Source organism: Athene noctua, chromosome 13 (assembly GCF_965140245.1).
Source record: "Athene noctua chromosome 13, bAthNoc1.hap1.1, whole genome shotgun sequence".
NCBI lineage: Eukaryota > Metazoa > Chordata > Aves > Strigiformes > Strigidae > Athene > Athene noctua.
This window is the reverse complement of record NC_134049.1, coordinates 5,637,420-5,661,576: the sequence shown is the minus strand read 5'-3', so window position 1 is coordinate 5,661,576 and position 24,157 is coordinate 5,637,420. Positions and strand designations below refer to the sequence as shown.

General features: G+C 41.9%; 2 protein-coding genes across 4 annotated transcripts in view; one reads left to right on the top strand and one right to left on the bottom strand.

Annotated features, from left to right (window-relative positions):
* The first annotated feature begins 526 nt into the window (after nt 1-526).
* Nucleotides 527-16,419, top strand: LOC141965709 (lamin-B3-like). 3 transcript variants are annotated; one of them, XR_012634498.1, is made up of 13 exons: nt 527-970; nt 5,396-5,552; nt 6,521-6,646; nt 7,555-7,725; nt 9,036-9,161; nt 9,283-9,503; nt 10,208-10,433; nt 11,348-11,455; nt 12,291-12,407; nt 12,507-12,602; nt 12,715-12,785; nt 14,301-14,330; nt 14,897-16,419. XR_012634498.1 is itself a non-coding variant. In XM_074917634.1 (12 exons), exons 1-11 carry the CDS (start codon nt 612-614, stop codon nt 12,754-12,756), a joined length of 1,749 nt encoding a protein of 582 aa, XP_074773735.1. In that variant the 5' UTR covers nt 527-611; the 3' UTR covers nt 12,757-12,785; nt 14,897-16,419. The 3 variants fall into 3 exon arrangements, 2 of the variants coding, with proteins under 2 accessions (XP_074773735.1, XP_074773736.1); XM_074917634.1 differs by lacking the exon at nt 14,301-14,330; XM_074917635.1 differs by lacking the exons at nt 12,715-12,785; nt 14,301-14,330 and having other exon boundaries at nt 528-970.
* Nucleotides 16,420-17,483: 1,064 nt separating this feature from the next.
* Nucleotides 17,484-24,157, bottom strand: part of SH3GL3 (SH3 domain containing GRB2 like 3, endophilin A3) — a 54,964-nt gene continuing 48,290 nt past the window's right edge. The window contains exon 9 of the mRNA XM_074917474.1: nt 17,484-19,089. Within this exon, the coding sequence (XP_074773575.1) occupies nt 18,884-19,089 (206 nt within the window). The 3' untranslated portion in view covers nt 17,484-18,883. The remainder of the gene's footprint in view (nt 19,090-24,157) is intronic.

Below are 24,157 nucleotides of genomic sequence, written 5' to 3'. Positions count from 1 at the left end.
TCGCATGTTTGTCTTGATGTGGGTTCCCTTTCCTTTTTCGTTCTTGCTTCTGCTCACACGTCATCTTTTAACTGAAACCCTGTAGCACTGCGGTGGCTGACAGCCACCACAGCCTAACCTAAAAGCTCTGAACGCCAACAACAAAACAAAAAAGAGCACGGCCTAGCTTATTTTCATCAGCTGAACAAATCGCAGAAAAAAACAGACAGAACAGGAAGGACACTGACACGACAGCATGCTGGAGCGTGAGCATCCCTTCAGCTGTCACGCAGCCTCCTAAATCCGGGATTATTTTTTTTTTTTCTACGCCGACCCTTTGCACCGGTTTGTAAAAACGCCGGGCTGCCGTCTGCTTCTGACAGCTCCCTCCGCGCCCCTGCCAGGCCGCACCATGGGGCTGATGAGATGCAGCAAGGCGTGTGGAAGAAACACGATAAATACGTAAATAAGAAAGCAGCCCGTCCGTGCTGCCCAGGGCGCGGCCCTAGCCCTTTAAGCTGCCCGCCCTCCGCGGCGGCAGCTGGCGGCTATTTATACGCGGGCGGCGGCAGCGGGCGCTGGGCGGCCTGCGCGGGGCGGGCCCGGGGAGCGGGGCTCGGGCCGCAGCTGCCATGGACACGGGTGTCTCCTCCGCCCCGGCGAGCGGGAGCCGCGCCGACCCCGGCGCCTCGCCGCTGACCCCGGCGCGGCTGAGCCGGCTGCAGGAGAAGGAGGCGCTGCAGCAGCTCAACGACCGCCTGGCCGCCTACATCGAGCGGGTGCGGGCGCTGGAGGCCGACAAGTCCGTGCTGCAGCAGCGCCTGGCCGAGCTGGACGCGCAGAGCGACCGGGAGCTCAGCGGCCTGCGGCTCTGCTACGAGGCGGAGCTGGCCGACGCCCGCCGGGCGCTGGACGACATCTCCCTGGAGCGGGCCACGCTGCAGGTGGAGCTGGGCAAGATCGGCGAGGAGCACCGGCAGCTGCTCAGCAGGTCGGTGGGTGCCCGGGCCCTCCCGCCGCACCTGCGGCCCCGAGCGGGCCTCCCCGCGGGGAACCCCCCTGCCCCGCGCCGCCGCCTGGCAGCGGGGTGTGTGTGTGTGCTGGGGAGGGAGCCCTCGGTGCGGCAGGGTGGGGGTGTCCCCCCCCCGAAGGCGGAGGCCTGCGAGGCTTGAGTGTCCGGGGCTGGGGGGAGCGGAAGGTGTGCCCTAGGGTGAGCGCCTGCTGCTGCGGGGCCCCTCCAGCACCTCCCCGGGGTGCCCGTGGGGCTCCCCCAGGACTTGGGTGTTGGGGGGCCGATGGGGATAGTGTTGGATGAGCGCCTAGCAGCTGGCTGGGCTTGGCACCACAGCTGTGTTGATAAGCCCTTAAGGAGCTGCTGTGCTGCAGAGCATCTAGGTTGTGGGCATGGGGGAAGGGGTCTCTGTATGGAGTCAGCTCGCGTCTTTTGGGGGACTTATTAGCTCAGGGACTGCCTAGAGGGGAGTACCCCGAGGGGGCAGTCCTGTAAGCAGTATAGTTTACCTGGGTCAAGCTGGCACTGCACAGAAACTGTTCTAGTGGCTTTTAGGTCTTGATTTACATGCTACTGGGATGAACTGCCTGCTGTTCCAGGCTTGATTTTCTTGCATGCCTCTTTCTATCCTGAGCCAGGAATCACCTTGTTGTCTAGTCTTGCCAAGCCTGAAACAAAGGAGTGGCCTAGTGTAAGTGCAATTAAACCCTCTTGAAGGAGGGAAGAAGGTGGGTAGTGGAGGGAAGGGAACAAGTATCCAATCCTAACAAGCTTCCTCTGTGGATATACACAGAGCATGAGCATTACTAGTTACTTTAATGCCCCATTGTACTGCTAAATCAATTACAGACTTGAAATAATTTGTGTATCCACAGGCCCACTAAATCCTGTTATAAACTTGTATCATAGCAACTTTAGGCACCACTTTTTTTTTTAAACACATGTGTGGAGCAAATATTGCTCCCTCATAGGCTCTGTAGGATTTAAGTAGCTGTTCTACTTGGGAATAAAACATGTTTTTACTCTAAAAAGCTTCTGTTTTCAGCTGCTTAGAAGTTCTTGGGCTTGTCTCATTCATGCTGGGTTTTGGCTCATAGATCTATTTCATAAATCTAACCAGCCACTTGAGTGGACAGTGAAGAGAGGGGTAATGCCAGTTCTAAAACTTTTCTGCTGCTCTCTGTGTTTGTATAACTGTGGCTTTGTTTATAAAGCTTTAGGTTTGGCAAGTATGCAATCCTCTGGACTGTTGGTTTTTTTACTTGAAAGTAACTAGGTCTTAGAAGTGGTTAACTTTACAGCCCGTGGGAAATGATGCATGGTGTGCATGCTGCTTTCTGAAAGAAGTCCTAATATTGTGTGTTTTGTAGCTGGGTATTTTGTATCTGGGCTGCCTAACTGCAGATGTCTCGGATGACTTGGAACAAACCACTCTGAGGGTATTGTGCCTTTTATATATACACCCTTTAAATAACCTGAAACTCTTATAGGATGGAATGTCACCAGATAATTTCCCTACAGCATTAACCATTGACTCTTGTTAATCACTGGTGAAGAGACTTAAAACTTCAGCAACTCTGAAGTGTGCTTGCACTTCAGCTTTTTTTTCTTATGACTTAGAGTGGTAACTGGAAGTAGGCCAAAGATGTTTGGGGAGGAGGAGTTGTGGATAAGCGTATCAGTTATTTGGACCCTGAGGAAGGTCAAAGCAGCTACAGTAGCACAGCAGAGAAAGACAAGACCAGTTTCTTGCTGCACCAGTGAGCACACATGTGCATTTTGCTGCTGAACCTGACATATGCAGTGTAGCAAGCTGAAGGTGTAACGATTGAGTTCTGCAAGTGCTGTTCGTGTCCCCTAGTCTTGACAAACTGGAGTCTGTTTCAAATATACCTGAACTCTTTTGGTAAAATTATTTAAATGTTCCAGGTCAAGCATGTGTAACACCCTGATTTACAGGGAATGTGATTGGCAGTGCCTCAAAGTTATTGCTTGCAACTGATAGTCAATAAGCCATGCCTAGTTCTGGAATGGTTGCTATATGGAATGTTGTAGAGTACTGTAATTGTCACTGCTTGCTGTAGAATAATGTGAAATGGCATTCAGAACCCCAAACGTGGTTTAAAAGGGTAGTAAATGCTCTTATCAAAGCCAGACTTGTTAAATCACTGTTCTTAAAGATGAAGTGACTCACTACAGGGTTCTCTGAAAATAATATTTGTCAGGAAAGAATATAGGAAACCTGAACCTCCTGTCAGAGGCCTGCATCAGGAAACTGGGCTATCAAACCACAGAGTTAAAACACGATACTAATGGAATTTCAGTCAGGCACACACTTTGACTGCAGAATGAAATTGATATTATTGTAGAATGAAACAGTCAATATTATTATTAAGTAGTGTTATTAATGTGCTTGTTAATATCATAACTAATACTTGCAATAAGTGGTGGTGATAACAGATCCCAGACGGAAGGTGACTAATACCTAGAAAAAGAAACCTGCAAATGCTAAAAAAACCTACAAGATGTTATCTTGTTTGTCACTGTTACCCCAGTAGAGTTATTTTTTTTTTCTAGAGTCTGAGGAGAGAGTAAATAACTGCTAGCAAAACATTTGGTTTTGTGTCATGGTCATGAAGCACAAGGACGCAATCAACAAATGCCTCTGCATAGCAGGGCTAGAGATGGCCTTGAGCAAGAACCTGATGTATCCACCTGCCTCAGGCCTGTGTTGGAACCAACCATATCTGTATCCCTTCCAGCAGATATTTTCGTAACCCTTTCTTTAAATTCCAGATGATGGAGATTCCAGAATATTGCTTCAGGTTGAACTACTGTTAGTTTCCTCTCCCTAACATCTAATCCAAATATTCCTCCCTGCGATTTAACCCTGCAACTTCCCATCTTTTCCACAACTGGCATGAAACAGATTCTCTTCCTCTATGCAGCAGTCTTTCATGTATTTAAAGACTGTTATGTCTCCTGTCACTTTTCTCTTCTCTAGACTAAACAACCCTTAATTTTTTTCCAATCTTTCCTTGCAGTCCAAGCTTTCTAGAGCTGATCACTCCTGCAGAATGACTTTGGACTCTATCCAACTGGTCTGCTCAGTTATCAACTGGAAAACTCATTGTATGAATTATCACAACTTTGTCACTTCGCAGAACAGATTTTGCTAAAATAAACTGGACACTTTACTCTTTGCAATCTCAAATTTGAGTTTTGATCAGGAAGTCAGGCTCTGGATAGTGGTCAAGCAACTGCAAGGATTTTAGAAGTTAGAGTGCTCTGGGAAATTATTGCCCTTTTCTCTGACAGAAACTCGCTGTGGGCCCAGCACTTACCTTCTGTGATGTCAAGTAAAACTGGCAACTTAAACTGTGCTGGCCATCCAGGTGGTACCTGAGGGCTTTGTACCTGGGTATTTGTGCAGGGAAACGGCTCTCCTGAAGGCAAAGCTTCTCGCTCTAACTGCCATGGTGTAAAGGAGGGAGGAGCGTGTGACCCTTCCCAAGGGAGAAGAGTCCCTTGCAGGGCTGCTGTGAGGGAAGGGTGGTTGCTGGGGGGGCTTGTTGCCCTGTGGCAGGAGCTGAGGGGCTGTAGAGAAGTCAAGGCCCGGGTGGGGGATGTGGGGCTGACCAGCCCCCAGGGCCTGGCTGGAGGCCCCTTCCTGGGGACAAAACTCCTGCGCTGTGGGCAGGCATGTCCTGGGGATGAGGAATGATATTGCCGGCACCCAGAGCTGGGATCTGCCTCTGCCTGAAGAGGAGGGTGTGCTTTGCCCCGGTGTGTGACCAGCATCGCCTGCCCCCTGCCTGGGGAAGGCCGCCCCGAGCTGCTCCCCCCAGCCTGGCCGCGCTGAGGCGCTGCGGGGCCTCCCCTGCGGTGGAGGGGGCCTCCGTGGCTGCTCCCGCCTGGCGAGGAGCGTGCCGGGCCCGGAGCCCCGGGGGCCACAGCAGCGGTGCCTTTTCATGGCCAACAGGCAGCTTGCCAGGAAGCTGGTGGCAGCCTTTGCTGAAAGGAGATGTCTGTGAGCAGCCTGTTCGGTGGTGGCAGGTCACCGTGGTCTGGTGAACTCTGGCTTTGAGTGTGACTAGGCCCTCCCTGTGGAGACAGGGGTCTGTGCCATCCCTTCCCTCTCTGGTGGTGCTGTGGAAAATAGCTGGCTTCCACATAGGATTCACCCAAAATGAGCTGGAAACTGGGTCAGATCTTTCTGGTTAAACAAATGATGCTTGTCTGAAGGGCCTGTCTGGTTTGTTTTACAGCCTACCCTGTGCTCTCACTGCAAGTGTTAACCTCTTTTCTGTTTCAGTTCTGCCACAGACCCCTGTGAAGGTGAACACATAAAAAACTTTCTCCCTTGCTGGCTGCAACTTATGAGTGTAAAACTTTCACTTGTAGGAATTCAAAAAAAGAAGCAGATTTAAACCTGGCACAAGCTCGTATGAGAGACCTTGATGCTCAGCTGAATGCGAAGGAAGCTGACTTGGCGACAGCTTTGAATGAGAACCGAACCTTGGAGAATGATGTTCGTGAATTAAAGGATCGAATAGTCACTGTAAGGCTTGTTCTGGAATTTCAGCTTTGCTTTTGTTCCTGAAGCTTTTGCTTGCTTTTCCCCAACTAGTTATTAAGCAGAGTAAGACTGTTATCTATGGCAATGGCAGGTGGACAGAAAGATTTCTACAATCTTGCTGAAAGCAAATGCTACTGATAGTTGGTCTGTTAAAACTTCCACTTGTGGGTAACTTTAATTCTATTTTATGACCACAGTATGTCATGTTTCTTGTTCTAAGGGCAAAGCAAGTGGAAATGTGTACTGCTGTAGCCCCTGTAGCATTCTCTAACATGTCAGCACAGGAAGCATTTGATGGACCCTGCTTCACTATGCTTAAATCTAGGTAGAATAAATAAGAAGTTCTGACTACTTTTTTGTAGTCTCTTGTGCTACTAAAGATAACTCTGAGTTGCTACTCTATCAATGCATTTCTAAGAGCATAGCTTTTGTATCTTCATGCTTTAATGTGATCCTTGAACAAGCTAATTTCAAATCTTTAGGATGAAAATTTACAAGGTTTTTTTTTTTTATTGTTAAAGCAGCAGACTCTAACAGTGGAAGTGTACAAGAGTTTGTCAACATAGGCTGTATTTGGAGGATGTAATTTGTTAAGCATCAAACAAATGACATCAGAAGTTAGGGAGAAGTTTGGCCCACCTAGTGTTGTGAAGGGATGGAACGTACATGGATGGTACAGTTGATTCATCTGAAGTCTACTTTGAGGGGTCAAGTTTAGCTGGTGGGATTAAGGGCTGATCTGTTTGCTTTGTGGGAACTCTGGTCTATGTAACAGATAGGCTTCTTCCTGTTGCTAATATGCTGGATCCCACTGAAGTAAGAATTTAAGAGTAACCAACTTCAGTGTGTTTTGCTATGGAATGAAGCTGAATGACCTGTAATAAGTTGACTGTCTTAGTTTGGAAAAATGACCTCTCAGTTTTGATTATCCTGATGTCTCTCTTTTCTAGCTGAAGCTGTCACTGGAGGATGCCAAAAAGCATCTCCACAGTGAAACATTGAAGAGGGTGGACCTGGAAAATCATATGAAAACTTTGCAGGAACAAATGACATTCCAGAAGCGCCTTCACGAAGATGTATGTTTTAGCTTATTAACAAGGATTTTTGTAGGTGTCCATGATCCCTGGATGCACTTAAAAGCAATGTTAAGATGTGCTTTATCCTTAAAAAGGTAACTAGCTGAGTCAACCTATGACTCCACCAGTCAATAAAATCCACCTAACTAGGAAGACTTCAAGAAAGTACACAACCTCATGTTAACTGGCATAGTACCAATAGGTATCTGGAATATGAGATAATTTTCTCACACTGCACTTCTGAAGGTAACTACAATCCCGATATACTACTTGTGTAACTGAAAGTGCATATATTGAAGTTAAATGATTCCAGATGTTTGCTAGAAGCCTAAAATTGAAGAAGTTAAATCTTCTTTAATAAGCAACTTATGTTCCCTACTTCCTTAACACTTATCAAAGGTGTCTGGTAACCTTTGTGTGAGAAGTCAGTACATAGCACTAAAACCCATGTGAATATTAACTAACTTCCTTCTGACTGGAAGGAATCTCAAAGTCTGTGGTTTAAGTGATAGAGAATTCAGTTTCTCTAACCAACTGCTATTACTTTGAATAAAACAAGAATAGGTGAAGTAACAGTGCTGAGACTGAAGTGTATATGCATGTGTTCTAACTAAAGAGAACCAGAGAAATCAATCTAGTTCAAAGAATTTAGATTTAATTGAATACAAACTGCTGCATTTATTAGTTTAAGCAATGTTGGCAGTGAGATAGCAAAACAACCCAGCACAGCTAGCAAGGTAGAAGTATCCAACCTAATGGATGAATATCTAAGATCTGAACAAAATTGAATTACTGTACACAGTGATAAATCTGTTCTGATATTGAATGACTTGTTAAGCTGATACAGTAAGTCCAGTCTCAAATCAAACTGTATTAGCTTGCTTATTCTCAGAAATTTCTTCTCCTAGGAGCTTAAGGAGACAAAAAGAGTCCACGAGAGCAGGATAGCAGAAATGGAATCGGACTGTCAGAGGGAACTTGAGAGTAAGCTCTTGAATGTTCTTCAGGGGCTCAGAAAACAACAGGAAGAACAAATTCAAGGATACAAAGAGGAGCTGGAGCGAACATTCAGTGCAAAAGTGAGTCTGTAAAAGATGCCAATAAAACAAAGCTTAAGTTATCTGCACCTTGATAGGATTAAAGTCACACCAGCAGAAATAGCTGACTGATGGAGCCCTTGCATTCAGTGCAGAGCTTCTTGGCAAAAGTTGTTATGGAATTTCAAAGCAGTGTCAAATTTGACAACTTTTATGAATGCTTGGTCCCAGACAAAACCAATTCAAGCACAAATACTGTCACTTTGAGGAGTGATGTGGAATGGCTAATTTAATGAAGTTGATCATAATTCAGACTTCTGACAAATCTGAGAGCTTGTCTGACAAATTCAGGACCAAGGTGTGCTATGTTTGTATTAAGTAATTTCAGTATTCTTGAATAACAACTCGATCTACTGATTATAGTTTTACTAAAATGCATGAAATAAGGTACTAGTTCTACAAGAGCACTTTTAGATGTATGAGTGCAAATGTCCCTTCCCAGTTGCTAGTAGTGGATAAGGGGGAGAGGGTGGCTATTGGAAATAGCTTGACAGTTTGTCTTCCAGAACTGGTCTGGTCACCTCTTTCCCAGCACTAGCCACATACACAGGAAAAAGTAGTACTTTAGGATTATACTCTTGATAGGCAAGATCCCAGGGGTTCATGGGTTGGTTGCAGTGTACAGCATTGTTATCTTAAGCCTTCTTTAATACTTGGTGCAGAATCACATGATTTGCTACTTCTCTCAAGAAGTACCTGTGTTCATTTCTTCCTGGTTCTTCTGACTTGCTCTGTACTCCAACTCACATGCCAACTCAGTGAGTTCCTTTGGATGCTTCTGTCCTGGTTTCCACTGGAAGTTCTCCTCTTGTAGGAGCATGGCTTTACCTTATCCTTCCTTTAAACATCTCAGGATTAAATTGCTCTAGAAATACCTCAGTGCTGCTTATAGTGATGCAGGAACTGTTTAGTAACAGAACTTTTGGGGAGGAGCAATAGACTGACATGCACACCTGATGTCCTGTAGCCCCATGCTTTGACAAGCAGATACTAAATGTATTCTCTGGAGAATCAATTTATTTAACATTTATACAAAGTCTTTATGTATCTGTAACTGAAATATCCTAATCCAGCCATTTTCACTACTTGATTATTGCTGACTTTGACATGCATGTCAAACTTCTGTAAACCTCCCTGAAAAGCAATGAAAAACTTTGACGTGGACGTTATTGGTATCTGCACACTTAAGTAAAACATAACTGCTTCCAGATGTAACAGCTGGAAATCTCTTGGTTTTCCTTATTTAAAGTACATGTTCATAAGCAACTTGGTAATGAGTGACTTATCCATAGGTGGAGAATGCCCAGCTATCTGCAGCAAGAAGTAGTGACTTTGCCAATGCTGCTCGGGAGCAGCTGATTGAAACAAAGATGAGAATTGATGCTCTGTCATCTCAAGTTAATCATTATCACAGCCAGGTACTATCTATTTGTGTAACCTAAGAGTTATTTTAATGTAGATACCCAATTCAAAATATTGGCCCCTCCTCTCGAATTTTCAGTTACGGTTTAAGTGATTTGTCTGTCCCCTGAATTTTAGAATGCTGCTTTGGAGAACAGAGCAAGGGAACTACAGGAGATGCTGGATTATGATCGTGATCTCCATCAAAGGTGTATTGCTGAAAAAGAGAAAGAAATGGTAGAAGCCCAGCAGCAGGCACAAGCACAGTTGGAAGAATATGAACATCTCTTGGATGTGAAACTGGCTCTAGATCTGGAAATAAATGCCTACAGAAAGATGCTGGAAGGAGAGGAACAGAGGTAGGCTATGATGATATCTTCATATGGAAACTTGCTTCATCTGAGATCTCTACACTTAGTGACTGTATGTTCTTCAGAATGTGGAGGAGGCAAGAAATAAATACCTAGTATGTCATTAGTTCCATAATTTAGTTCTTGAAGCATAATCTTCTGTAGATTGGTAGATGTAGGATGTAAATACATATGGTGTAAGATGAAGTAATTTGATAAACCCAGTTGATAATGTTCAAATGTCCCTTAGACATCCCTCAACTTTCTCCAAAGCTTTGTGCTATGTCTTAGAGACTGATACCAAAGACAGTGCTTAAGTTTTGTGCATGGAACTAGGAAAACGTATCAACTCCCAACTATCCAGACACTGTCTGGTGAGAACAACATGAGCTCTCAATACATGCTAGGAAGGGTCAGACTTAAACTGCTTCCACTAAAGATTGTGTCTGTAGAGAATTTAAAGGAATACTTACTGCAATTAGGAATCTTTCCTTAGCAACATAAGCTTGCTCTGAACTCTAGGGCTGGAGCTGTATTCCAAACTCAACAAGCTATTTAACTACACTTGTCATTAAAAATAAAATCTTATATTGAAGACTTTAGGGGAAGCTTGGATATAAGAATCTCTTAGGCTTGGCTGTAGTGGAAGGATAGGACTGAGAAGCAGTAAGTACACTGGATATTCAAGTGAATGTTATCCAACTCCCTTCTAGGCTAAACCTGTCACCCAGTCCATCTTCACACAGCACTGCAACTCAAGCAACAAGTCAAAGGCGATGGTTCCTGCATGGGAAGAAAAGGAAAATGAAAGAGGCTAAAAAGAGAAGGCATAGTGCTGGGTTTAAGGTTGTTCAGCACGCTTCATCTTCTGGAAATGTATCTATTGAAGAAATCGATGCAGATGGGAAATTTGTGAGGCTTAAAAACACCTCTGATGAGGTACTTCTGTTCATTCAAGTCTGCGTGACCTTCGCTGCGATGTATGACTGCTTGTAAAGCAACTTGTAGCTTAGTGAGAGATGGCAGTGGGGAAGGATGAAGACATGAGGGAAGAGCACTGCCAAAAAAACCTCAGAGTGGGGACTTCTCAGCTAAGCTGGCTGCTGTCAAGAGAAGACTATAGAGACTGATTCTCTTTCTTAGTACTGCAAGGTGTTGTTCACAGGTCTATCTGGGAGGTGCACTGGGGTTGTGGTGCAGAAATCTAATGCCTTCTGCTGTTACTCATCAGATTGAGGCTAGTGCCATCAAGAAATACTACTTATCCTCAGTGAACTAAAGGTGCTTGGTAAATTGGATAATGAGAGCTTTTTATTACTTAAAAATGCTTAAAACAGCTAAAAGGTTGAATAGACCTGACTGTAATCCATGCAGAGGGTTTATCTGACCCATTAGATGATAATTCTTTATCTATTTTAGTCTGCAAATCCAGAATTACTAGAATTAATCCTCAGTGTCAAAATTTGTGGCTGGTAGTTTAGCCACTTCAGCCTGAGATGCCTTAAATCATCACATGCTGCTATGTGTGTGTTGTCTATATGGCCCAAGCTGGGAGGTGGGCATGACAAACTTCATTTATCAGCATCTCCCTGCTAAAGAGCATCATGATCCCCCTTCAACAGAAGGCAAGAATAGGTGTGCCTAAACTTGTACTTCCTTAGGATTACTCTTAGTCCCACAGGGAGAAATCATAGGCTGGCTTTAATGGAAATTTGAAGGCTTCCTCTGAATTGATCAGATTCTTGTGTGCTGCAGGAGTGGGACTAAAACTGACCCTTGAGTCTGGAAAGAACTTTGCACTTATATGGTATGGTGTTGGTCTGTAATACTGAGAGAAATTTCTTGTCTCACAGGATCAACTACTACATGGATGGGTGTTAAGACGACATCTTGGGAACGTGTCAGATGTAACATACAAATTCCCATCACAGTTCACTCTTCAGGCAGGCCAAGTAGTTACAGTAGGTAGTTGCTTTATAAAATATGGAGCTCTGTTCTTAGATTCATGTAATAAGGAAAACCAGATTGATACTGCAAGTGCTTAAGGAAATAAAATCCTTCAGTTTTATGTGGGGAGGGAGATGGGAAAAATCCTTGATTTGAAATGCCAGTGAAATTTTCCTTAGAGCTAGATCTTGGATTGAACTTGAGTCATCCCAGACTGGGATGTGCTGTTACTGTGAACAGACTCAATATATTCCAGTTTATTCTTAGGGTTGCCCATACTCTGGTGATTTGATAAGTTGTGTAAAGACTTACACTGTTGCTAAAAGTTTTAGTCCACTGCAGTTTAGTTGAGCTCACGGTACTAAACTAAATAGTATCCCTAAAATCACACTCTTAAGTATGTTTAGATAGAGTTAGGCTCTTTGACCACTACACTCTGTACTCCAAACTCTGTACAAGCTTGCTCAAGAGACCTGTGAGTGACCCTGGGCTAGAGGCTATCTTGTATCCACAAATGGCTGCCATGAGTACGCCTGTAACTGTGGCTTGGCTCTGACTCAAGTGGTATGTGTGTCCAAGCAAAGCTACCTCTACATCAGCTAGAAGCTGGTAACAGCTTTTTCTGCACTTACTGTTTTACAGTATTCTGTTAAAAACAAACAAAAAACCAAAACACCACAAAACCCACCATTACTGGTAGTCCTGAAAAGAACTAACCTGCCAGGGATCAGTTCTGTTTGTTACTAGACATCTTTAGTACTGAAGTATTTAATAGTTAGATTAGGCTTCAGTCTAACATATATAGCTACAAATAAGATTATTCAGAAGCTCACTGTGAATCTGTTTCAGATCTGGGGTGCAGCTGCTGGTGTAAGCCCAGGTCCTACTGATCTGGTCTGGAAGTCTCAGAAGTCTTGGGGAGCTGGGGATAGTATTGGTGTTACACTCATCACAGATGATGGTGAGGTAAGTGAGACAGTAAATAAACCTTACTGTCCTAATACTCAACTTGTTTGATGTGCTTAGTTCTTGAGGGTTCTTGATGGCAATTCAATTGTACCCTAGGAGCTCGCAGAGAGGAAGATAATGCATATACCCAGAGAAGAAAGCAGTGAACAAGATGAGGAAATAACTGGAAGTGAAATGGAGCTTTCATCCCAGGTAAGCTGCTTGAAGTTTAAATCCATGCTATCCAATGGCCATTTTTCGTAACTCTATGAAAATACTTCCTCTATCCATCTTCTACAACTCTTAACATTTTTCTTGATGTCAGACCAAAAGAAGAAGAAAAAAGAAATGTTGTTTGGTTTCATGATAGTGGTTCCTGTGAGCATCCGTAAGCAGGTGAGATAGTGAGAATCATGCTTGTCATCTCATGGAAAACTTGCTTCATTCACAGTGCTGCAGTCTCTTGTCCCATGTAGGATGTAGCTTGCATGGCTTTTGCATCAGAAGTGGAAAAAATGTTTTGTTCATTCTCTAGTTGAGTATGATCAAATAGTAGCATTAACTGTTTGGTCTCTTACCACTGACACACTAAAAACCATGAGCTTTAATGTCTGTTCCATCTGCACATCTGAGTATGAATAAACTTAAAAGCAGTTACCCCAAGATCAGAATGCAAACACTAACCAGAAATATCTTTACTTACCTGACACACTAGTGTCTCTGACTTGCTCTTAACTTAAATTCACAATGAAGAAACCTAGTATTTCCATTCAAAAGTATTAAAAGGCTGAAATCAAAGTTCTTAGTGTATTGATTGCCTAAGTCCCTCTTAAATTCAAGCACAAAACAGACACACTTCTGTTACAGCTCATTTCAAGGAACTACTTTTTTCTTCCTTTGCTGTGTGAGATATTTATCTCAGCCTTGCTTCAGTTGTAAATTCTTTCTTGAATACTTTCCAAGTGGAACTTCAGCAGACATGCAGGTCATGCTAATGGAATTGATGTAGTTAAATGGAATAAGCATATTTTGTGCCCAATATACTTAAGACCCTTGGGCCACAACTGGCATGTTGTAATGCCCTGTGAAAGACACTCGAGCCCCTCCAAATGGCTTTTGACTGACTATGTTAAAAGTCTGAACTTCTGCATATTGGCTGTTCCTAGTGTACTTTGCTATATTAGTAGTCAAGGTATCTTTAACAGAACTAATACAAGGGCTTGCAATCAGTTATAACTGAACAATTATGGACTGTACTTGACTCTTTCGTTGATTTGTTTCTTGACTTGAAATAGCACTGAGTCCCTTTTGCTAGTACAAACTCCAAGGCTTTAAGTGCAAGGGGATGCCTAGCTAAAAAGTCATTGCTTGGTTCTGTTCCTTGTCCTTTTTTCAAACAGAAAATCTGGTTTGGTATTTATTAGTACAGTGCCATCTGGCTTAAAGGATGTTTCTCAGTCTCTTGCTGAAGGAGGGTGAGACCCCATTAAATAGGGTATTGAGAAAGGTTCTATAATGCTATTCTGGCCTTTGGGCTCTTAGTGCTGTATTGGGTTTGGCTGAACTGGAATAGGTTTTCCCCTATAGCAGCCCTCACGGTGCTGTGGTTTATGCTGGGAGCTGGCAGGGTGTTGATAGCACCCTGGTGTTGTGGCTGCTGCTGATTCCAGTTCAGCCAGACCCAATACAGTGCACAACATACACCAAAATCATTGAAGTAACACAAGTGGAAGATTTAGGCTTATGAGGAGACTTACTGATACAAGCTTTATGTGTTCAGGGTAGGGCCTCTCCTCAAAGTTTTACTGCTGTCTTTTAAAGGCTCTTGACTTGGCTAATAATGACTTGTTTGGCATTCAGTGATGAAAAGCAAAAATAACTTTTCCTTATACCTCTGATCTGTTTTACCAGCAATTTTATAATAGTTTTGTGACACTTATGGTAAGAATCGGTTCTAATACTATCACTCAAATGTTAATGTCATCCCTGTCTGAATTCCTATCAAACTTTTGTCATTAGTACCTATGTGCTTCTGCTGCACTGGTAGTTTGGAAATAATGGCAACTTAGTAAAAAAGTTGACTTCTTGCATGTGGTAAAGTGATGCAAAGGAAGCATGCTGTGCTTTAAAGGCAGGCAGGGTTTCCATGGCTTTTGCTTTTACCATCCTGCCTAGGGTAGCATGAATCTGCATGCCTGTTAAGTTTTGATGTTTCAGAATGGGGGTACTGATATAGTCTGATATGTTCTCATTAGGGTGTAGGCTCCTCATGTACTGCATGGGCTCAAACTCTGAAGAGCTTGTCCTCTTTTCCACACCCCCAAACCATCTAGTATAGTTAAGGTACTGCCTCTCTTGAAGACCCACTTTGCTTTATTAAGTGACTAAATTTACAAACCACTAAAACCATCACACACCTATATGAGGATCAGTTAGGTAACCAGCAATAAATACTAAGTTTGTACACATACTAATTAGCCTAATGTCTTCACACTTTATTTCTGCAGCGAAGTGAGGATCCTAGCTGTTCTATAATGTAATGTGGACAAGAAGATGGTCATGTGAAAACACTTCTGAAGAGACTGTGTCTGTTTTGGTATATTCTGCAATATCTGAAGCTTGGAATTTGCATCTCTTATCTGACCTCTTTATAGAAAAAAAACCAACAACACTGGCTATAACATGATGAAATTTCCTACTTTCTGATACTGGACCCTGTCCCTGGATTCACTGGTACAAAGAGCAGTAGAATACAAGCTCCATGTGAAGCTATCTTCACTTTAACGCAAGGATCTGGTTTCTTTGGCCTGCTGAAACAGGAGGGTGCACAGTTTACAAAGCTTCTAAATGTGTGCCCTAGAAGGATGCAAAGTACTTGACAATAAGTGTGAGGCTGCCTCAGCTTTTTCAATATTTGGATATGGTGTTTCTCCAAAGGTAATCCCTGTCTTAAGCCTGAGTGGGAAACTGTGGGCCACATCACACCCCCAGCTTGCACCTTGAGCAAGTCTGAGCTGGGCTGAGGTAAAACACTATCCTGAAGATTGCTGAGGGAAATGTTTCCTGCTCAAGATCCTCATGCTGAAATAAATGAAACTGGTCTAGATCACTTGCTAGAGAACTTCCTAGAGTAAAACACTTTAGTTGTAAAAATACTGTCTGTTATTTAAATGTACTGTTTCTGTTTTTTAGCACCTGGAAATCAACCAGTTTCAATATTTATATTCTTAGACACAGTGTATCAACCTTAACTTGGACAGATGTATCCTGTAAATGTGAAAAAGCATCTCATTCCAACAGAGAAGGTACTGTAGCAATATTAGCACTTTCTAAGGGGCTAGAAAAAAAAATGCTGAAACAAAACCCACCAACTCTGTAGTAAAAAGGTGCATCAAAAATACCTGCTCCTCAAGTCCTTACATACTAAATCTGTGCAGTCTGCAGTACTGCTTGTGTATGTCTGTTGGGCAGGCAGGGGGAATACTGCCTGTTGGCCAGTACGTACTTTAACTTTGATAGCTCTGTAGTCCATGTAAAGCCTGACCTATACCCTTCAAACCAGGCAGTCAGCCTCTGGGGACACTACATTCAATTATTAACTACTTTTTACTGAAATGCTTACCTGCTGGCTCTATGGTGAAGGGCCTTGATGAGCCACATGAAGTACACTTCTTTTTAAGAGCATGAGGGGAGCAGCTGACATTGCAGTTTTTCCAGATGCTGGAATAGGTTTTTTTTTTGACTGCCTCTTACCTTGCCAAAGTATTCAGTTTTAAATTTAAGACCTGTTCTGTGTTAGGATGCAGTGGTTAAGGTGAGGCTTTCCTTATATTAGCTTGAACTCTCAAATTATTTATTTGATATTTTTGAGACATCAGCAGTAGATGCTGGTTTAATACTTGTGTTTCAGCAGATCTGAATTCTTGTTGTACCTTATGGCTCACATAGAAATAGCTGCTACTATAACCCTGCTCTATTTATCTTGATTTCTAAAACTTTTTTAACTAATAAAGATATTTTTCATGCATATAAAAGCAGTCTTGGACTTTATTTGTAAGTTAAATAATAAAGTTCTCTGTTCATTGATCTTGAGTGGCTCAAAAGACTCTTAAGCAATGAACCTGGTGCCTTTAGGGAAGATTCCCTGCAGACTGAAGAAACTTTTCAGAAATACTGTGCTGCCCTGTTTATAAAGATAGTATTATCTATTTATTTTTATTTGCTAAACTATGAACTTGATTTCAAGAAGCATCTTCAGTATTTCAAATTAAACCTTTCTATGGCACAAGGGAAGGATGATGTACAAGTGTGCAAGCCTTGATAGGAAATAGCAGTGGTATAGGATGTTTAGTAAAACCAGCTAGTGGTCCAGGAAACAAGATCTACTTATATTTACTCCACTATACAACCTCCATAACAGCTGAAAAAACTGGTTCTGATTATACAGTCTTAAAGTACATGTATTAAAGAATCAGTTCTGATGTGCAATGGATCCTATTGTACAAACAGTCTTTGTAGCAACCCTTAAGTAGTTGCTTTGCTGTGACCTCTCTCTCTGTACTTTATTCCAGTCAACAAGTGTAGTGTTCTTGTCTTGCTTTCAGCCTCCTACTTTTGCAATAGCTACTTCTGTTAGATGAGACCTTGATTGCAGCTGACCAAGGGCAAGCTGCCTACTGCAAAGTGTATGGAGAATTCAAGCATTTATTATGTGTGTACATATGCAGTTTCTTCCTCTAGGGAGTTCTGGTGAGTCAAAACAGTTCAATGCCTCTTTTCTTGCCTGCTATAGAATGGTAGGACTGGTGAGACTGATACAGGATGGGGGGAAAAAGCAAAAGCAGCCATGCATTCCAATTACTTAAACCCTTGGAAGTCATCCCTTACATCAATATTCAGAATTACATTCTGAATTTTGAATTACATTTAAAAACTAGGTCAGGAGAGGGTTACTTTCCATATTGCTGCTCTAATAACAACTAGGTACTTACTTGGAAAAGGGCTGACTTTTTTAACAGTCAAATTCTGAGCTGATGTGCCTTAAGTAGCAGACTGTAGCCCAAGCTGCAAAGAATAATCCTCTGCTTCTCTTGTGACCATTGTGCAAGCCCAGGCTAGAGCTGGGAGAAATCAGACAGCTGTGCTGTGATTGTCAGTCAGGGACTATTTATGATTTTTAGAGGGAAAAGGTACTGTACCTGTGCACAGAAATTCTTTCTTCTCTAGAGAATTGTTTCAACTGGACTACAGAACTTTGAAACTCTGAAGCAGGACTCAAGCCCATTTGCCCATAAAGAGTTCAGAGCTCTTTTCATCCTCTGTTCCTTTTCCATGTTCCTCAGGGGCTGCTGAATTTTTTTTGGTCATGGCTACATCTGCATTTACTAAGCAAAGCGGAAGGCTAACAAAACCAAATTAATTCAGTCTTCATTTTGATAGTACTTAAGATGCCTGAGTCTGTCCTTCATTTTGAGTTTTTTTTCATACTGTTAGTTCCAGCATGTCTTTCCTTCCCCACCTAGTCTCCTCTTTCTCTTCCTTCTCTATCCCTTTCAAATAAATATAGAAAGTAGGAGTGTAATGACTTTTCAGTTCTTGGCAGTAGTCACCAGTGATACCTATTTATCTCAATGGACTTCTATACAAACCCTATGGAGCAAGGACCACTTCGTTCAAAGGAATTTTTCTCTTCCTGCTAGAAGGAAAACTTTAACAGACATTATAAATGCTACACAATCAGTAGGAAGACAGCAAGATTATTAAGAGGAGGTAATAAAACTAATACTTTGGCTTTATTGGTGCATTTTTAATGTAGCATTTTCTTTACTTAAAGCTGTAAGCAAAGGTGACCTCCAGCTCAAAAACAAATGCCAGAACTATAGGAGTAGAAGCAGCCACCATTGGTCTTATCCCACAGAAATATTTATTCGGTTTGGTCAGTAAGTTATAGGAATTCTCAATGCTGAGAGCTTGTACTTAGTACAACAACATCATAATATTGACAACAACCACTTTGCCTTTTGTCAACATACAGTGTGAAATGTGGATTAACTCACAATAAATTACAGTGTGATCAATGAAAAGAGCTTAATGACATCAGTAATTTAGGAACTGGTTACAGTTAGCTTCACTTACAGTATTTTTAAAAATGGTTTTCCATAGTAAAATCATTTCAGCCAAAGATAAAAAAAACCACAACATGTACCATAATAGCAAGGAAATGCATTTTTGGAGCAAGTGTGAGCTACCAGTAAACACTTCATACAGTGATCTTCAAGGCACAAAGCAAAAAAACTGGGTATGGGTTTTTTTGCAGGTTGATGAGTCAGGGAAGGTGAAATTTTTTTGAATATAAAATAAATACATTTTAAAAAGACGCATACAAAAGTCAGTAAGTCAGTCAAATAGCAAGGCTTTCACAGAATGCCACACTGACAGAACATTTGTGAATCCATTTCAGTCATGAAATCACATTCACAGCTTGAATGACATGATCACTGAGGCAAGGGAACCATCACTTCAACATAATTAATGGGGAAGAAGCCAGACTCTCCATTTAACATCCCCTCATACCAATTCTCATCAATCTGATTGGTCAAAGTTATGATGTCCCCTTCCTTAAACCCAAGCTCGCCTTCATTTTCTGGCTCAAAGTCATAGAGAGCTTGGCAGCAAGGCTGATCCATGTGCATTGAAGAACCTGCCCCCAGTGACAGAAGAAAAAAAACCTGTATTAATAGAGCTTCACAGCATACCACCAGCCACTAAGCATAAAACAATGGGTCAAAAAGTGTAGCCCCAGCTGTCATGAGTTCCCCCCTAGCAGTTTTTCCATTGCTTTCACCCATCAACATCTAGTACATGTAAAAATTAATACTAGTGATAATTGGTTTAAAGCATAATTCTGTTTATCCCATAAATTCAGATGCTGCTCTGTTTTCATTTTGAGCTGACTTCCCTTTCAAAAGGACATTTATCCCAAACTGCCAGTTTAAGTAATTACAGCTGTCAGACTCAGTGTGGTCTCTTCGCAGTGGTGGCTGGGGGAACTGGAAAGGTAGGAGTTGAGGAAGCAGAAGAGTCAACAGGAGAAGTGACAAATCATTTAAACAAATTGTGAACACCTACCAGAGGGCAGGGGCTCGGAGCCAGTCCTACAAACACACACGTCCAGCCTGGAGGCACCGCCTGGATTTTCACACTACGTGTGCGCTTGCAGGAGCAAGGCTCCAGCTGCTCCCCTCCCGCGTGGAGGCTTCTACCCTCACCTCACTTGAGCAGTGACAGTCACTTCTGGGTTACTGCTCCCCAAGTTTGTGTTCAGATCCTTTGTTGTGCACATCCTTCATCTGAACTAAAGCCAGGGTTATGCTAGGAACAACGGTGCCTGTCAAACTATTTTACAGATGAAAAGAGTTTTCCAATGCAGTATCTGGTTGTTCTTGTGACTTACATTGTTTGCCTGGCTATAAAGATCTTCATTCCAAATTACTCTTTTAAAATATTAATGGTAACATAATCGTAAGTACATACATTTACAGGAAAACAAATATAAATCAAAGTATAAAACAGAATCACCAATAGCAAAAGTTAACCTTGTAAATACAGTCACCTTTTATTCATATTTATGCATACTAACTGATTCTAATAAAATGTAATCTAATGTTCAAATTGTAAAGCTTAGCTCTGTGGCCAAGGACTAGCCAGACGTTCAATTGAAGTTCAGCCATAATGGATTTTTAAAAACATACACAGCCTATCCAAGTAAAATCTAGTAATTTGAAATATATTTATAATGGAAGAATAGGAGAAGAGATTTCATGCTGCTGCCGTGTAAACAGTAATAAAACACACTATAGCATGACTAGTCTAGAACACTCTAGTACTTACATTAAAGCAGTTGAGCCCCTTACGTATTAAGTTATTCAGGTCATCTTATTTGGAACTTTGCAACAATTCTCAAATATTCTAGTCTTGACTCTCTCCGAACTACCACACATGCTAATCATACAATCACCCTGAGGAATCATTTTTGTCTGGGTAAACCTGCACACAGTTGGCAATGCAATACAGATAAAAGAGCTAAGATGTTAAAAATGCATGCAGAAATGCATTTTAATCTGCTAATCATGGTAGTGTGTAGAAAAGTATTGAAAAGTGTTCAGGCATCTTCTAGTAAAAGGAATTAGGAGCCGTCTCTTATGGAAAGCAGTTGACAGCTACCCTGGGGATCAGTATATGAGAGAAGGTGAAAGCATCTTTTAAACTGACAATAATATAATTGGGATTAATATTTGGTGTTGAAATCAGGAAGTAGAAATTTCTTTACTATTTTGTGGTTATTTTTTATCCTTTATAACTGCAGAAGCAAGCCTTTATCTATAACAACGGAAGAGAACTGTCAACACAGAGATGTCCCTCAGCAAACCTCCCCAGAACACTGGTGTAACAATGCTGGACTAGCCCTCTGCTGCGGAAGGCATGGGCTAGTGACAATGTTTTACAAGAACAAACTACATCATGGCTAGTCTAATACAATGATACAGGTGAAAGCTTCATTCTGGAGATATTTTTGCTGCAACAGTCCAAGCAGAAAAAAAGATGACGACCCAGAATTTCCCAGGTAAAATGGACTGATTATGTTCAAAAATAGCTGAGCTGTTTTCAGTCTTTGCCAAAGTAGAACTGGTACCAGGCTCACCAGAACTGCCAACAGCAGAAGGCCATGCTCTGAATAATTGACAAAGTTCCTTGCTTTCACCAGCTGCTCTGATGGGGCTACTTTATTACTGCAAGCCAGTTAATTTCTGACAGTAAGGTACCTGATATGAGATGGATCACATTTGGTTCATTTTAAGCTCCAAAGAACTGAAAAGAAACATCTGGCAGCCTGGAAAGATTTTTAAATAATGGTCACAGCCAGTACAACCAGTTTCACTCCAGGCTGTAGGATCAGTCAAAGTCTTCATTAGAGTCAGGCAGCTGCTGCTACTGTAGACTCTAATGAGATGGAGTTTCTCTGACAAAGGTAATGAGGGCAGCACTGCCTGACAGTCTGCAACACACATTGTTTAACATCGCAGAACTGGTGACACGATCCCAGCCTTTTCCTGTCTATTAAATACTTGCACATCCTTTCCTGTTGCAGAGATTTAAGCTAAAGAAATGGCACTCTTTTTTTCTGCAAACAGGGTTTATGTTAATTTGCAACACCATGCACACCTCCTTAATTTCTCCAGTTGTGGAGTTCAACTGTCACACTTCACTGTCACATTCAAAGGTGACTTGTTATTACTCTCCAGACCACTCAAGCCTGGACAGCACAAAACCAGGTTAAGCAAGAAGCTGTCTTTGATTTCTGGAGTGTTACAGGATGAAAACAGAATGCCATTCAACCTTGGTTTGGTTTTCTGTTTGTTTACCCCAAAGGGAGTTACTGCTTGTACCTGCATCTACTCTGTTTTCCATATCCCGCTGTATACACATGGTAGCAAAATTACACTTTAATAATCACAAACTGGAAGTTTGCTAAGCTAATTAATCCAAGTTTCCCTCACAGCTGAAGTCAGTAAACACTCAGATGCTTATGCTAAATTCCAGCACATGGCAACCAGATCCATTTAATTCACAGCATAGTCAAACCTGACAAACAAAAAGAATGAAAGGCATGATGTAATACAGTATTTAAAGAGAGTTTTAAAATGAGCCAGATGATGCTCATAGCTCCAGCTGATTGAGGAAAACAGGGAATTAGAACAAAGATACAGATTTGTTATCTGTGCTTAATCAAAGCAGCTAAATAATTCACAACATTAAAATGAGGTTTCTGTGAATCTAGCCCTGCAAATGTGTGCAAGTCATTAGTAGTAAATAATCCCCACGTGTTAGGGACTGTACAAAGGGAAATACTGTTTTTGCTCCAAGAGGCTGATACTTCACTTGAAAAGCTATGGTGAAACACAGGAAAAGCCATTTCAACACTCAGAACTGGCTTGTGCTGAACGCATCGCAGCTTGCTTTGAACCGTCCTGTTGATTTCCATGGGCTGGCTGAATGCTAAGATACCACTTACCTTGAGTGACAGTATCCAGGAAAATAAAGGTCTACATTTTGATAGGGCTAATGTGTAAACAGGGGCAATTAAGCATGAAAAGTGCTTGTTTGTGTAGGATGAAGAGGTCAGTTTTCTATACAAAAAAAGAGGGTGATCATGATGCTGTTCCCCCTATCACATGGAGACCTTAAAACATCTAACTGATTTGCTTAGAGCTGCTTGGTTCACATTTCTAAATCACAGACCATAAATCTAATCTGTTTCATGATTCTGATTTTAAACAGGAACAGAAAGGTTTCCCCATTTACAAGCAGGGCATATTGACTCCACTGCAGCTCCACAGAAATCCATACGGATAACTTTTGAGTAGGAAGAGATTAAGAGAATGAACAACAATTTCACCAATGATTGTACTTGCTGGGGAGATAAGGAGAGCATCCACAGCTTCTTCGGGAGGAAAAAACCATGATACATGCTCTTTCTGATATTATTAGCAACACTAAGCATAGCAACAATTATTACATACATCCCATTCCTCCTTTTCATCTCTTTCATGGTGGTTTTATTTCTTTTCCATTCTGACAGTGCTGAGCGAAACAGTAAGTGAAAACCCATCACTTAGTGATACACAAGCAGCTGATGCAATAGTCCTGAATGGAATCAGTGAATGGAAGTGGCTCACTCCTTCCTTATCGTAGTGACCAGTGGTCAATTACTTTTTAACCAGAAGCAACCCTGAGAAGTCACCTAGTCTGTCTTTCTCCCAAAGGCAGGATTGATTACCCTTAAAGGACGTGTTGGATCAAGTGCTTCATGGCAGTGATAAACCACTGTAATATGATTTGAAACTCTGGTCTGACACATTAGTTTATGTACAAATGCTGAATCTGAACCTCCTTTCTCCACTGCACATGCAAAACAGAAAAAAGAAGGCCTATGTAACTTGACAAGTAATTAACAGGGGCCTAGAATTTTTATGCTGAATTTTTAATAAAGGTTGTTATGGTTTTGCTACTCATCCTGATATGCTGTGAAAATACCTAGGAAGTTACTGACTGCTGTAAACATCCCCAGTGCTTTGAAATAAAATGGGTGCTTGTATCACACAGCCTTAGTAACCAGTGGCTTGAATCGAGAGGAGTGTATGAAGAGGGGGTTGTCTCCCTCAGTCCTACATTTGACAGCAACACACAAACTCCTCTTAGCACTTGGGCAACATGGGGAGCTTCGCTAACACACCCCCAAGTAGCTTGAAGCACAAAAGGAACAAATTGAAGAATAAGATCTTGCAGGGTGGATTTATGCCACCAAACTACTGCAAATCCCCTTCAGTGTGGATTGTATAACAGCTTCATCTTGTAGCAGAGTGCAAGAAAATTAAAGACATTAGGAGCATGAAGTTACAGCTCCAAGCTTTATTCTTTCACCTTTAGTTCTCTCATTTCTCTCTCAACAACCTTGAAAAAGGAACAAGACTGGAGGGAAGAAGAAATTGGAAAGTAAGGAAAAAAAAAAAGAAAATAAAAGAGCTCCAGGAAAAGATCCTAGATACCATGCCAAGTAGAGAAGGGAACCTTTGGCTCACTGCTTCCCCTCTATTTTCCTTACAAATAATGTTTATGGAAAAATGTGGGTTTTTCATTCTCTCTTCTTTGCATATTGTTGTATTTTGTGGATTGGGGGTTTTTTTGGTTTGTTTTTTTTTAATTGATCT